The sequence below is a fragment of the Budorcas taxicolor genome, chromosome 22 (genome assembly GCF_023091745.1).
Source record: "Budorcas taxicolor isolate Tak-1 chromosome 22, Takin1.1, whole genome shotgun sequence".
Taxonomy (NCBI): Eukaryota; Metazoa; Chordata; class Mammalia; order Artiodactyla; family Bovidae; genus Budorcas; species Budorcas taxicolor.
In genome coordinates, this window is record NC_068931.1 from 14,564,957 (window position 1) to 14,578,936 (window position 13,980).

General features: G+C 36.4%; 1 protein-coding gene across 1 annotated transcript in view; it reads right to left on the bottom strand.

The window, feature by feature from the left end:
• Positions 1-13,980, bottom strand: part of PIK3C3 (phosphatidylinositol 3-kinase catalytic subunit type 3) — a 164,348-nt gene that overhangs the window by 147,634 nt on the left and 2,734 nt on the right. Inside the window, exons 2-3 of the mRNA XM_052660396.1 lie at positions 12,266-12,454; positions 6,565-6,708 (exon numbers count right to left, since the gene is read on the bottom strand). Of these exons, the coding sequence (XP_052516356.1) occupies positions 6,565-6,708; positions 12,266-12,454 (333 nt within the window). The remainder of the gene's footprint in view (positions 1-6,564; positions 6,709-12,265; positions 12,455-13,980) is intronic.

A 13,980-nucleotide genomic window follows, 5' to 3' on the forward strand; every position in this document is an offset into this window, starting at 1 on the left:
AAGTGGATTAAAGACCTAAATATAAGGCCACATACTATAAAACTCTTAGAGGGAAACAAGTAGAACATACTTTGACAGAAATCATAGCAAGATCTTTTGGGACTCATCTCCTAGAGTACTGAAAATAAAAACAAAAATAAACAAATGGGACTTAATTAAACTTAAAAGCTTTAACACACAAAGGAAATAAAAAACAAGATGAAAAAACAACCCTCAGAATGGGACAAAATATGTGTAAATGAAGCAACTGACAGATTAATCTCCACAACAGCTCATGCCGCTCAATACCAAAAAAAAAAAAAAAAAAAAAACAGGGACAGAAGACCTAAATAGACATTTCTCATACAGGTAGCCAACAAACACAAGAAAAGTTGCTCAAAATCACTAATTACTAGAGAAATGTAAATTAAAACTACCATGAGGTATTATGTCACACTAGTCAGAATAGCCATCATCAAAAATGTACTCTGGACAGGGTGTGGAGAAAAGAGACCCCTCTTGCACTGTTGGTGGGAATGTGAACTGATATAGCTACTATGGAGAACAAGATGGAGGTTCCTTAAAAAACTAAAAACAGAACTACCAGATGAGCCAGCAGTCCCACTACTGGGCATATACCCAGAGAAAACCATGATTCAGAAAGATATACGTACCCCAATGTTCACTGCAGCACTATTTACAACAGTCAGGACATGGAACCAACCTAAATGTCCATCAACAGAAAAATGGACAAAGAAGATGTGGTACATATATACAGTGGAATATTAGTCATAAAAAGGAACAGAATTGTGTAATCTGCAGAGATGTGGATGGACCCAGACTGTCACACAGACTAAAGTAAATCAAAGAGAAAAACAAATATCATATCTCAATGAAGAATCAAGAAAAATGGTAAAGGAGGTCTTATTTGCAAAGCAGAAACAGAGACACATACAAAGAGAACAAATGTATGGATACCAACAGGGAACAGGGATGGGGTGGGATGAACTGGGAGAGTGGCACTGACATATATTCACTACTATGTATAAATTAGATAACTAATGAGAGCCTACTGCATGGAACAGGGAACCTAACTTGGTGCTCTTTGGGGACCTATATGGGAAAGAAATACAAACAAGAGAGGATATGTGTATATGTATGGCTGATTTACTTTACTATAGAGCAGAAACTGATACAGCAGTGTAAAGCAACTGCAATAAAAATGATTAATTTTTTTTTACATAAGAAAACAAGCTACCAAGAAGACCCAGAGTAGAGGTTGAACAGACTCATAAAGGAGTTCTGGGTAACTTTTTAAAATGCACTACATAGGTAGTCTTCTGTTAGTGTGTTCTCTCTTAGGTGTTAACAAGGTCTTTCAAACATTATAAAGTCTATTCAAACATACACTCAAAGCTGAAAGGGCAAGTTATCAATTGCAATGGAAAGACTAAGACTAAAAGTGTGTGTAGGTGAGCAGGCAAATCCAAAGACTTCTACATTAAATAATTTTCTTAACTAGGTACACATTGGATATATTTATACATTCTTACTATCTTTAAAAACACTGTATTTAACTTTATGTACGATGTGCCTCTGTGTGTGTGTGTTAGTTGTTTAGTCATGTCCAACTCTTTGCGACCCCATGGTCTGTCCATGGAACTTTCTAGGCAATAATGCTGGAGTGGGTTGCCATTTTCTTCTCCAGGGGATCCTCCCAACCCAGGGATTAAACCAGGATCTCCTGAATTGCAGGCAGATTCTTTACTGTCTGAGCTACCAGGGATTAACAGTATAGTGAAAGTCACTCAGTCATGTCCGTCTCTTTTCAACCCCATGGACTATACAGTCCATGGAATTCTCCAGGACAGAATACTGGAGTGGGTTGCCTGTCCCTTCTCCAGCGGATCTTCCCAACCCAGGAATCAAACTGGGGTCTCCTGAACTGCAGGCGGATTCTTTACCTACTGAGCTATCAGGGAGGCCCTGTTTAACTGTAAAAGGGTTACATAAATTTTTAAACCATTATTATCTTTATATTACCAATGGAAAATTTCTTAGCAGATTTTCCTGAGATAATAAAGAGGATTTTCACTGAATATTATGTAATGTATGTAAGTAATGATGCCATAAGCATTTAAACTGGGAACTGTAAAGGACTGCTACAAGCTCGTGAGCAGTATAAGATTAAGGACCAAATGTTTTAAAAGTTTCTAAGCCTGGCAATAAACAGGTAAATATCTAGCAACCATATCTGCAAAAGCTTACTTTATAAGCCCAATGCAAAATGTATGAAATGGCTGTTAAGAATCAAAACTCTCAATATTTATCTATTATGTTAAAGATCAAAAACAGGTTATACTATACTATTAAAGAAGTATTTTATAAAGTTTATTTTCTTTCCCTTTCAACTGAGAGAGATTCAACATCCAGCAGATCTTCTTAGTCTCCAAGAAACTGGGTACAGTGAGGTCATAATACCACTTTCAGTGAATATCCTTAAATGTACCTTCAGAAACAGCAGAAGGCTTCCCTTTCTTCTCTCCTTTTCCTTACCCCTCTACTGAATAGTTTAGCTAAACTTAACTAAGTAAAAAATCAGTTCATTTGGCAGGATGTTAGTTTAACAAATGATTTAGGTGCCTTCGGATGGACCTGGAAAAGAAATTTAAGCATAGAGGACATGGAGGGTAGGGGTGATGCCAAATGATTCAAATGATCAAGTGAACATATTACTTTAGCACTAATGGCACCTTCGCAGATGGACATAGGAGCCTGGCGGCCCATGGTCCACAGGGTCACAAAGAGTCAGACACGACTGAAGTGACTAAGCAGACACAAAAATTCCAGGTGACAAGTCAGAAGATGCTCAGTGGATTAAGTCCACTTGGGAAATTAAGCAAAACCAAGGCATTTTAAGCCAAATTAAGGCATTTTGTAAGGAGCTTCCCTGGTGGCTCAGACAGTAAAAAATCTGCCTGCAATGCAGGAGACCCAGGTTTGATCCCTGGGTCGGGAAGATCCATGGAGAAGGGAATAGCAACCCAATATTTCCTGGGTTGCTACATATATACTAAAGCATTCTTGCCTGGAGAATTCCATGGACAGAGGAACCTGGCAGGCTACAGTTCATGGGGTAGCAAAGAGTTGGACACAACTGAGTGACTAACACAACCAAGTAACTAACACACACACATCAAGGCAGAAGAAAACAGTACAGCAGGATCACCCTCAGACGTCAGCAGAGGCCCCAGCAGCAGCTGCTGCTGATGTTCCAGCTCCCAGGGCCAAGCCACTACAGAAGCAATTGCCTTGACTTCAGAATCCACATTTGCAAAAATCATCTACAAGAGAAATCTATGGTCCTTTGCCAGTTCAACTTAATGATCAATCCATTCTTTAGCTACTTAGAAATCTCATAAGCTAGATTTTCAAAATGAGGACAATTAGTTATTCTAGCCATATCCTAACAGATCTTTCAATTAATTTACACTATTTTCTAAGAAGTACTAATTCACACTGACTCAGGTATACAAAACAGATATTAGCAAATAGCAAGTCCATACTAGGACTATTTCAGGAACAAGAGTGGGGTAGGTGCTATATCACTGCTTAAGAAACATTTGAGGAAGTGAATGTCTAAAGCACCATCTCCCTAAGTCATGAGAACTGTGGTGGCACATGACATGATTTTTAAGGGTACGTGGAAAAAAACTTTGCACAGGCGTCCTCCTGAGGTCATCCAGAAGACTCATGCTATTTTCTCACCAGGAGTGTCAGCAACCCCACACAGAAAACCAGCTGTGACCCAGCAGTACAAGCAGATGTCTGCACTCTGCTGAAGCACCTGAAACATCCTGAATATCATATTCTCCCACAATCCAAAGATACACAGGAAGTCCAATATCCAGCGAGAGAATGCCTGGGCTTGTCTCCACTGCAACCCAATTCCCCTTCAGGGAAAGGCCCCAGGACACACAGAGAAAAAGGAGTCATTTTTATTTCATAGAGCTTCTCAGATTTCCTTCTTTCTGAGGTGAAGCATCAGCCTAGAGGGAATAGTAGGTGATCTAATATGAGTTATTACAAACACACATATACACAATGATTTCTGATTTCATGTACTTCATTGGTCTGAGTTTATTTGGCCGTAGGCAGGTTATTCCACTGTACTTCTATGGAAATTTCTATTGTCTCACACCTACAGTCTAGTCAGACTGTCTCCTGAAACGGTATCCTAAGGTCAATGAAAATGCATGAGTGTTAAAAAAGACGTCTCCATGAGGGAAACTCCCACTGATATTTCAGAAAGTAAACCACTTATGAAGAAGCCAGGAGGAAAAACCAAGAGGTCTATCTGGCTGTTTCTTAAGAACATTTAACCAGTGAAACTACAGTAAGAGTGATAAATCTTTTTTTCTGTATGCCAAACAAATTTCACCCTCATAGAGACAAAAAGAAACAAACACTTTGGGAAAGGAACAATACTGATTTTGTAATATATCCATTCTACTATAACATGTCATTTTTATCAAAAACTATGTTTAAAACTGGAGGCCACAATGTATCATGCTATGTCTAAAGTATTGTTTCTGCATGTATTTCAATAATAAATAATTCTTTAATAGGTACATTAAACTAAGACACCTACACATTACTAAGGAATCAAGCTATTCTAAATGGAATTACATCTAAATTTTATTCCTAAGATGAAGTTTTTCTGAGACACCTTATTTCTGAATACAGAAATTCAGTATTATAAGATTATCAATTTTTCCCTGTAATTCACATATTAATTCAATCAGTTTCCCAACAAAATAACAGTGAGTTTTCCTTTCAAAACTGAGGAAATATTAAAATGCATCAATACAGAGAATATTCAGAGAAATTCTGAAATGACTACTACTGAAGATTATCCCTCTCCAACATTAAAACATTTTATAATTAACAGTATTCAAAACTAATAAGAATAGTTCAGAAATAATGACAGTTAATATTTACTTAGACCTTCTTAAGCATATTACTGTCTTTAGCAGTTTATCATCATAAACTATTCTGTGAGGTAAACATTATTAATATGATTTCATTTTACAGAAAAGGAAACTAAGGCATAAAGAGATTAAATAACTCGCCCAAGGGTACACAAATAATAAGCAAAATTATATATAGTGTTAAGGTGGCATTGTTTTTTAGTTGCAAAGTCATGTCCAACTCTTTTGCGATCCCATGGACTGCAGCCCACGAGACTCCTCTGTCCATGGGATTTCCCATGCAAGAATACTGGAGTGGGTTGCCATTTCCTTCTCCAGGGGATGTTCTGACTCAGGGATCGAACCCAAGTCCCCTGCATTGGTAGGCGGATTCTTTCCCACTGAGCAACCAGAGAATCCATTAAGCAAAAGAGCCAGGTTTTGAACTCAGACAATCTAGTTCTACAGCCTGCCTTCCTAACCACCATTAGCTTATAAAAAGCTGCTAAATTCAATATCATAATTTAAGATGCATGAATTGCAACTGAATAAGCAATAAACAAATATGTGACAATTCAAAAGAAAATGTCAAGTAGGAAAAACAATATTTGCAACATGTAACACACAAAGGGCTAATTTCATTAATCTAAAAAGACCTCATACACATTAAGAAGAAAAATGATGACTCAAAAAAGGCAAAGAATTTTATGGAGTGTGAATTATACCTCAATTTTTAAAAATGGGCAAAAGATATGAAAAAGCAATTCACAGAAACATAAACACAAAGAGTAAATGAAAACACCATAATATGATCACCTTTGCTCATATTTTTTGATGTAAAAATGGGCAAAAATTAAGAAGTTTGATAATATCTAGATTATAATCTCTATTATTTCATACCAAAAGGGACTAGAACTTCTTTCAGACTCCAGGTCTGGGGTAGAAAATTGCCCAATGAGCCTGGAATAGTTTGACTACCAGAAAGTAAAGAAACTACTAATAACTGCTGGTGAAGATAGGATCAATTTGAAGGGGCTCCTACTGACCAAAAATGGGAATTTTTTTGAGAATTATAAAGAATAAAAAGAGCAATGGGTTGAAACGCTTCAAAACTATTTAAAAGTCATGATAAAACTTAAGAATAAAACTAAAAAAAAAAACAAATAATCATCACCTTTGCAGGTTAACAAAGTACTAATTCATAGAAAGAACAGAATGTCAACAACTTTCTTAAGATGAAGAGTCATCTCTCTGTTCAGGAGAAAAGGTATAGAGAAATAACACCCTTCAGGACTAGCATGTTTTGGGTTTTGTTCTGGCTTTTTTTCCCCCATAATAAACCTTTATCAATATTATCTGTAAATTTTTAACACCAAATTTAACTTGTCTATCTTAATCATTACCATTATAGCACAATAGTGCATTAGTGCTTTTTAATCCTGTTAATTGTTCTCTTTCTCATTATTATGACAAAGTAGAAAAATCCTATAACAAAGCAGTTACAGTATATGCCAGATTGTCTTTTTTTTTCCCCACTAAAAATAAAGTTCCAGCTTCCAATGACTATTTCCTACCAAAAATCACAGCATTCCCATTAGGAGAAGAAAATGCTTACCCATATTTTCCAAACAGTGAAACTGTTGTCCCTCCCACAGGCACTGCTTTTCCTGGTCCATACACATCCCATATTGTCAGGGCCACTTGGGCATTCCTGGGCAGGTCAGGGTATTTCACAGGCAGTTTTAGCCATTCATTCCAGCTATGAAAATAAGGTAAACAAAAACATAAAGCTAAGGACAGAAAATCAACATAGACATATGTGTATAACTTTCTTCTAAATTAACAAACCATACAAGAAATTTGATTCAGAGAAAATGTACCAAAGATTAGTTACTAGTACAAAAATTAACTTGGCACTTATCTTAATTTTGCTCTAGGCAAGTTCAACTTTAAATACAAAAAATCTGTTATTTTAACTTCACTTCACTTTATTGGACTTTGCAGATTCTGAATATTTTACAAGTTGAGGTTTATGACAACCCTGCATCTAGCAAGTCATGGGTACCATTTTTCCAACAACAACATTTGCTCATTTTGTGTTTCTGTGTCATATTTTGGTTAATTTTTGCAATATTTCAAACTTTTTCATTATTAATGTTTTTGTGGTGATCTGTTGTGATCTTTAATGTTACTACTATGACTCACCGAAGGCTCAGATCACAGGAAGTTTTTAGCAATTAAGTTATTTTTAATTAAGGCACATATATTGTGTTTTAGACACAATGTTATTGCATACCAAAAAGACTAATAGGATAGGATAAAGGTAATTTTTATATGCACTGAAAAACCAAAAAGAAGTACTACAATATTTGTTTTATGGTGGTGAACTAAACTCAAATCTGTAGTATCTTCAAGGTATGCCTACAGAACACGTGAAAAAAATTTCTGAAAGACAAAATTCATGAAAAATAATGCTGCTAAGTCCTTTAATTAAGAAACTCAGACATCAGAAATTTGCTATATAGCACTGAGTGCTATAATCAATATCTCATAATAAACTGTAATGGAAAAGAATACAAAATGATACAGATATATACATATGTATATGTATGATAGAATCACTTTGCTGAATATCAGTTCAGTTCAGTGAATATCAATCATACTTCAATTTTTTAAAAAAGCAGGAACAGACAATATGACTAAGATACAAGGCTATAATAACAGTTCCCTGGTGACTCAGTGGTAAAGAATCCACCCCTAAGCAGGAGACATGGGTTTGATCCCTAGGTCAGGCAGATCTCCTGGAGAAGGAAATGGTAATCCATTCCAATATTCTTGCCTGGGGAATACCACAGACAGAGGAGGCTGCCAGCTACAGTCCACTGGGTTGCAAAGAATTGGACATAACTTAGTGACAGAAACAACAACAACAAATAAAAACCTGGGAAAACACTTAAACCTGTTAAAACCAAACTTGTTTTCAACCAAACTATGACTTTTTTTAATGTAAGTATCCTCCAGAACAGCTTTTTATCAAGAAAAGAAAGAAATTAGAATTATTCATGTTATACTCAAAACATGCTATATACAGTCCTGTAATATATAGCAGGATCTCAATAAAGAAGAAACCACCAAAAATTCAAAGAGGTCAAAGGAGACCATCCAGTAACTTTGTAACATGAAGAAGTTACTAGACTGCTCTGGACAAACATATGACAATTTTTTAGGTGAGATTTTTGTTTCACTCAAGTTATTTATTAATATTAATAATGTTTAACTATTGTTTTTTAATGCTTTCAAAGCATATCTGTACATATGCTTTCACTAAGGAATGTTTGCTATTACTAACAGTAATGTCAGTACCACTCTCCCATTTTTTTTTCATTCTTTATTCACCTCTGCAAATTTTCTCCTGCATTCAAACTTAATACTTGATTTATCTGATCATTTCCACTACCTTAAACAACAGATGGCTTTTAAAATCCCCAAAGAAAACCATGCAAACACACAAGGTAATATCCAGCAGACACACAGAATTGATTCTCCTGTTTACTCAAAATTATTCTGCTTGCTCAAAATTATTCTCAAAGGGCATATCGGAATTTAGGTCATATAAACCCACACAGAGTCGGACACAACTGAGGCGACTTAGCAAACCCACATCAGTAAGAATCTAAACAGAATTTTCATAAATTTAAAGAACAAAACACTTACATCCACTATATTATAGGAAAATTAGAGATGGCTATTAATTTAAAGGAAACGCTAAACAACCTGAAATCTTTTTCTTCTACGAAGTTCTTAAAAAAATAAAACACAGGCTTTAAAAAGCCTTTCTTCACTACAGATAAGCTTAGAAAACTAAATGAATTTATTTATTTACTATTCACATGATGGGCCAGACTGAAAACGTAAATTATAAGCAGTGTTACCTTATGCCAATAAACAAACCACAGAGATTAGCTAACACAGGCTAAGTTAAAAAGAAAAGTGAGCGACACTATCCAAAAATGAGCTGTGAAAATATTCACCTCTATATTCTGTCCTTTGACTAGGAGAAAATAGATAAAGTTGCTCAGTCAAGTCTGACTCCTTGCAACCCCATGGGCTTATATACAGTCCATGGAATTCTCCAGGCCAGAATACTGGAGTGGGTAGCCTTTCCCTTCTCTAGGGGATCTTTCCTACCCAGGGATCGAACCCACGTCTCCCACATGGCAAGCAGATTCATTACCAGCTGAGCCACAAGGGAAGCCCAGGAAACACCTAAGAGCAAGTAATCATTTGCTTCAAACTTCATTTGCCTCAAACCTTTATCCATCCAACTCCAGGTCCTCACTCCTCTTCAGATTAAAGCAAAAACACTTTAACCTGTTTTACATAATGGGCTTCTGCAGAAGATTCTTTTGAAGAATGAATCTACGGCTAAAAAATAGTTTGAAAACTGCTCAAGATACTCTAGAAATTATGGAAAGATGTGGTGAGACATTAAGGAGCTGTGTATTCAAAATTTTGTTCTCTCCCTTCCCAGGGATCATCCCTTTCTCCTGCCCCAGCTCTGGTTGTGATGGTTTAGTCGATAAGTCAGGTCCGACTCTTGAGACTCCATGGACTGTAGCCTGCCAGGCTCCTCTGTCCATGGAATCTTCTAGGCAAGAATACTGGAGTGGGTTGCCATTTCCTTCTCCAGGGGATCTTCCCGACCCAGGGATCAAACTCAGGTCTTAATACACTGCAGGCAGATCCTTTCTCATCTGAGCCACCAGGGGGGAAGCCCCAACTCTAATTAGACCTAAATTCATTTGGCAACTTGCAAATGTTCCCAGATTCAAAGTGCTATTTTGGATGATCTAATTTCCTACCATTAACCCCACTCCCATACATCACTGTACTAATTCTCTAGTCTGATTAATACATTCCAAAATCCTAACTTTCTAACTTTAAAATTGTAGGTCTATGTATAAAACCATTTCAAACCTTCCACATGACAAAACAGAAAATAAATTTTTAAAAAAGTATAAACCACTGGCAATGCAAAATAATATTCATATATTTCATATATATGTAACGTAAACATTTGCAGCATTTCATGCCTAAAATTGATGATTTTACCTTAAGTGTAAAGGAAGTACAGGTTCCCTCACTATGGGCTCTTTTCTTATAGGACAAGATAGAACAGAATACGATAGAAGGAGACTCAATTTTGAATGAATTCTTCATTATCTGAACTCGTACGACTCACTATTAGAAACTCTGAAATCAGATTTAGACAACTTAGAATTTCATCCTACCCAAAAATACTTTCTCAACTAAGGAAATGCAAAAATTAAGATAGCAAGAGATTCTTTCATAGTATAATTTATTTTCCCCACAGAATACATAATTTTTTTATTTTAAGTAACTGCTTATAGAAAACAATGGCTGTGAAGTTTGCCTTTATTTATTTTAAAAGTATAGTTTTTATACTGTTGAATTGGTAAAAAAATTCAACTGTTAAATACTAAAGAGCAGGATGCACAAAATCTTCAAGTGTTTCTCCTAAGCCCAAAGTGTATGTATATTTAAAAGAAAACAAAAGCCTCATTACCCAACATGAGGTATTTTCTCAATCTATTTTCTTCACAACTGTTTTAAACCTTTTAGTAACAATAATGATAATAAAAGCCATTCTGGGTATTTTAGGGTACTTTCTTAGCTTCACAATTTAAAAAATATAAATTAAAAATCTCCGATCTCCATTTGAGAGAGCAGATATGAAACTTTTTAAATCCTTGAAAATACATAAACAACGCACAGAGGAGTTGGTAAATGGAAGGAAGAGGAGAAAAATGCTAACTTCCTTATAACTGGGAATTTGCTTTTGCTCTATTTTATTGCCGAGGCATGGTACAGACCATCATACAATGTTCCTCAAAAAAGTGGAATTCACCATAAATGTTGACTTTATAGACCTAAACCTAAATTTCTGGTTCTAAGTCTTTTGGGGGTCACAAGCCACCTCAAAAAGTCTAATAAAAGCTTTGAGCTGTCCCTGTAAAAACACGTGAGACACAAAACATTCTGCATAGAATTTCAAGGTCTTGTAGATTTCGTGATTCCAGTTTAAGAACCTCTGATACAATTTAGGAGTTTGGATGGATCGTTTTAGGTGTAATAATGGTACTGTAGACATACAGAAATATTTAAGATTATACAATATTGGAATTTGCTTCAAAATAACAGTGAAATAAAAACAGTGACCTTCAGGTAGTAATTAATGAAGCTAGGAGACAGGGAGCTGGAAGTTCATTACATTATTCTCTACTTCTACAGGCTTGAAATTCTCTAGAATAACAAGTACAAGTGCATTAACATATTTGCACGCACGCACGCGTGTGTGTGTGTGTGTGTGTGTGTGTGTGTGCAGCCACAAAAAAGACTGCCAAAAATAAAATTTAAAAAACCCACATAATTAAAATAGTTGGTTTCCATGCAGACAGATCATCAGAGCTTAGGTTTCTGAACTCTCTAGCAAACCTTTCCCAGTCTGCTCGGCCACACTTGGTTAAAAAAAAGAAGTGGGGAGAGGGCTGCACCCTCAACAGCACAGCTTGAGAGTCCATGTGGCCATCCCCTGTCCTCCATGAATACTAAAGGTATAAATTCCTTCCTAGAGAGGCACACAACCTGCTTATCCTGTACCAAGCCTATCAAGGTACTGAATAATACTCATGGATCAAACATTAAAACTACACCATTCACTCTATCAAAAAAGAAAGTGTCAAGAGATTTTATTAAGGACCTACAAGAAAAACAGGAACTTCATATTCACTATATTTACCTTGAATACCAACAATGGCCTGCTAATATACCATGATTAATAAACCAAACACTTTTAAAAATAAAGTTATTTAAGACAAACATCTGATCCAGATGATAATACATCTCTCTCTCTCTAAAGATCTGAATTTCAAGTATCAGTTGAAACATCTGACTATCCAGTAGTATTTCTGTGTTCAAGGGCAGAGAATGGGAACAAATGTAGAGATGTGTTTTTGGCTTGGGTCATTCTGTGAATCAGTCATATCAGTTCTTATTCATATAAAAATATTTCAATGTACTCAATACAAACATAAATTCACTTCTACCTCAATTAGTTATAATACTGCTATGTATAACAACTTTATCTGAGTAGGTTCCTACTTGATCTACAGTTATAGGTACTAACTAATTTTAATTCCTTTGTTATCCCTTCCAAATAATACTTTCAGTATCTATTAAAAAAAAAAAAATTGGAGAATAGTTAGGAACCCACCGTACGCAAGAAAACAACTTACTTCCATCTTGTACTAAACGCCTTGTAGGAGGTTCTTACTGGCAAAGCCAAAGGCTTTCCTTCTGCAAAAACTTGGCAAGTAACATAGAGGTCTGAACATGTTTCTTGATACAGTCCTGAAAACTTCAACATTGGGTCTTCTAGGACGGCTTTGTAACTCTTTTGTTCTCTCTTCCCTTCCAAACTTCCTCTGAAAGCATAAAATAACATTTAGACACATTTTTTAAAAACAAACCTAACAAATACTAAGAAGACTTTATGGTTATGTTGTAGTAAACTTATGCTTCCTCAACATTTTCCTATAGATGAAACTAAAGTCTAGAGGTCTCTTAAAATCCTAGGATACCAAAGATCATTTCTATTTTCATTAGCATACTTCTCTACTTCAGGCTTCTTAATTTTAAACCCTGTCATCAACTGCTGGATCTATCTTTGAGATGTCACCAGTTCTCCAAGCATTATTTTTTTTTTTAATTTCAAGTTGACACTTAGCCAAAGCCTTTGACTGTGTGGATCACAATAAACTGTGGAAAATTCTCAGAGATGGGAATGCCAGACCACCTGATCTGCCTCTTGAGAAACCTATATCCAGGTCAGGAAGCAAGAGTTAGAACTGGACATGGAACAACAGACTCGTTCCAAATAGGAAAAGGAGTACATCAAGGCTGTATATTGTCACCCTGCTTGTTTAACTTCTATGCAGAGTACATCATGAGAAACGCTGGGCTGGAAGAAGCACAAGCTGGAATCAAGTTTGCTGGGAGAAATATCAATAAGCTCAGACATGCAGATGACACCACCCTTAAGGCAGAAAGTGAAGAGGAACTAAAAAGCCTCTAGATGAAAGAGAAAGTGGAGAGTGAAAAATTGGATTTAAAGCTCAACATTCAGAAAACGAAGATCATGGCATCTGGTACCATCACTTCATGGGAAATAGATGGAGAAACAGTGGAAACAGTGTCAGACTTTATTTTTGGGGGGCTCCAAAATCACTGCAAATGGTGACTACAGTCATGAAATTAAAACATGCTTACTCCTTGGAAGGAAAGTTATGATCAACTTAGGTAGCATACTGAAAAGCAGAGACATTACTTTGCCAACAAAGGTCTGTCTAGTCAAGGCTATGGTTCTTCCAGTGGTCATGTATGGATGTGAGAGTTGGACTGTGAAGAAAGCTGAGCACCGAAGAATTGATGCTTTTGAACTGTGGTGTTGGAGAAGACTCTTGAGAGTCCCTTGGACTGCCAGGAGATCCAATCAGTCCATTCTGAAGGAGATCAGCCCTGGGATTTCTTTGGAGGGAATGATGCTAAAGCTGAAACTCCAGTACTTTGGCCACCTCATGCAAAGAATTGACTCATTGGAAAAGACTCTGATGCTGGGAGGGATTGGGGGCAGGAGGAGAAGGGGACGACAGAGGATGAGATGGCTGGATGGCATCACTGACTTGATGGATGTGAGTCTCAGTGAACTCCGGGAGTTGGTGATGGACAGGGAGGCCTGGCATGCTGCGATTCATGGGGTCACAAGGAGCTGGACACGACTGAGCAACTGAACTGACTGACTGACCACTTATTCCCATATTCTTTCAACAACATTTATTGTACTCAGCATAAAGGCCCAGCAATGAAAGACAAGATAAATAATACAGTGTTATAAGAAAATATTAAGTCCTTGCTCTGGGGAGAATACTTACTGTTAACTGCATACTTTTTT